General features: G+C 42.2%; 1 protein-coding gene across 1 annotated transcript; it reads left to right on the forward strand.

Moving 5' to 3' along the window:
• The first annotated feature begins 943 nt into the window (after positions 1 to 943).
• On the forward strand, positions 944 to 2,106 carry LOC110098436 (probable carboxylesterase 2). The gene has a single exon (XM_020825278.2). It carries the CDS (start codon positions 1,018 to 1,020, stop codon positions 1,990 to 1,992), a length of 975 nt encoding a protein of 324 aa, XP_020680937.2. The 5' UTR covers positions 944 to 1,017; the 3' UTR covers positions 1,993 to 2,106.
• The last annotated feature ends 171 nt before the right edge of the window (positions 2,107 to 2,277 follow it).

Consider the following 2,277-nt stretch of genomic DNA (forward strand, 5'->3'; position numbering starts at 1 on the left):
TATTCGTTTTCATCTTTATTTTCGTAAAAAAAAAAAAGTTTCTGTGAATAGTGTGACGCCAATATTAACATTTCACTGTTCACAACCGCAAAAATGTGTTTCTTTTTAGTATTCGCGTGGAGACTTATGATAGCTGCAAGCAGACATTTGCAATTTGGTTGAAAATGCCCTAAGAATCAACTTTTTATGGTAGCTATTAAAAAATTACCTCATAATTATTTTACAATTATGTTTAGCAAAAACTATAGTCATCATAAATAGATTCTTAATTGTGTATGCTATGTTAGAAATATACCGTATTATATACCTTTTACATGTGCTAGATTATGTACTATGTAAAAGTTATTAAATGTTGCTTAATACAATGCCATACTAGTATAATTAAAATTTTAGAGAAATTTTATAAGCATGTAATAATTTCCTCTAACATAATTTTATTTTTATTCAAATTTTTAATTAAAAATTTTGTCAAAATTATGTGCATAACGGAAGAATTATTTTTTTTCTCGTGATAATTAAAGAAATATTATTTTAATCCGCTTTAATCAAAATTCTTAATATTCTTTAGCTGAAATCTATATATTAATGATAAATGATAATATGAAAACTTTATTAAATTAATGTGAAAAAAAACTAATAATTTAAGAGAAGTTTAGGTATGCCATTAACAAAAAAACTCTTAAAATTTTCTTCATTAATAAATATCTATAGCTTAGAAGAAATTATTAGTTGCGGTCTGGACGTAACTCCAATTAAATAAATTCAAGTAGCTAATTTAATGTGCTTAGATGACCAGACCGGGTCCTCGGATCGGCAAATTATTACCAATTCAGATGTGCTACGTCACCAAAGCATATCGGATCCCAATATATTTTGGTTGAGGCATCTAAATTGGATGTACGGACGCCCGCCCCTCGGATCACGCTGGAAATAAATAATAATAAGTGTCTTCATTTCTTTTAATTAGAAGTCTAGATGCAGAGCTACCTCTGAATCCCTTCCAACTCTAGCGAAACCATGAACTCCGCCGCCGCTTCCTCTCCGCCTGCTGATTCCGACGATGTGGTCTTTGAATTGCCCGGATCAATCCGCCTGTACCGGAGTGGCCGCGTGGAGCGCCTTTACCCTGACGATCTCGTTCCCCCGTCCCACGATCCAACAACCGGCGTCCAATCCAAAGACATCACCATCAATCCGATCACCGGCCTCTCCGCCCGCCTCTACCTCCCGCCCTCCGCTACCTCCATCCCCAAAAAGCTCCCTGTCCTCCTCACCATCCACGGTGGCGGCTTCTGCCTTATCCGCTCCTCGTCCTCCATCTACCACAACTACATAAATTCCCTCACCGCCAAAGCCGGCATCCTCTCCGTCTCCGTAGACTACCGCCTCGCGCCTGAGAACCCTCTGCCCGCCGCCTACGACGACTGCTGGGAGGCGCTGGAATGGGTTTTCGCCGCCGACGACCCTTGGATTTCCAAATTTGGGGATTTGGAGAGCGTTTTCATAGCCGGAGAAAGCGCGGGGGGAAACATAGCGCACAACGTGGGAATGAGGGTTGGGAGAGAGGGGAAGAAGGTGGAAGGGCTGGTGTTGGTGCACACTTACTTTTGGGGGAAGGACAGGATTGGAAACGAAGGGTTAGAAACAGGGAAGGGGGAAAGCCGGAAGGCGGAGAATGCCAATGCCCTGTGGCTGACTGTGTGTCCGGAGACGACGGGGCTTGATGACCCGCGGATCAATCCGGTGGCAGTGGGTGCGCCGAGCCTGGCGACGTTGGGGTGCCGGAGAGTGCTGGTGTGCGTTGCGGAGCTGGATATGTTGAGGGAGAGGGGGAGGGTTTACTACGAGAAGTTGAAGGAGAGCGGGTGGGAAGGGGAGGCGGAGTTTCTGGAGTCGGAAGGGGAGGATCATTGCTTCTTCTTTATGAAACCTGGGAGCTTGAAGGCGGAGGAGTTCATGAAGCGGATGGTCAGCTTCCTCAACAAGTCTTGATTCTACTATATTTTCTGCTATTATAATAATGATTAAGCGTCTGAGTAATTTGTGTTGGGTCTTGTTCGACATTTTCATAATCTTTAAGATCGTATGAATGCAATTGCGAGTTAATGGCGCTTTTTTTTTTTTTTACTTAATTTAAGAATAGGAGTACAAATTTTCAGCAGATCTAACTGTAGAAACATAGCATCTCTTAGGGGCTGTTTGGTAGCAGGATTTAGGCCGGATTTGAGGCGAATTTGAACGAAATCCAGCCAAACGGCCTAAAATGCAAAACCAAAT

This window comes from Dendrobium catenatum, unplaced genomic scaffold (genome assembly GCF_001605985.2).
Source record: "Dendrobium catenatum unplaced genomic scaffold, ASM160598v2 original_scaffold_46416, whole genome shotgun sequence".
In the NCBI taxonomy this organism is placed as follows: Eukaryota; Viridiplantae; Streptophyta; class Magnoliopsida; order Asparagales; family Orchidaceae; genus Dendrobium; species Dendrobium catenatum.

What these genes read in the sequence shown, in the direction of transcription:
- LOC110098436 (XM_020825278.2), top strand. Translation starts at nt 1,018, where the DNA reads ATGAACTCCGCCGCCGCTTCCTCTCCGCCTGCTGATTCCGACGATGTG.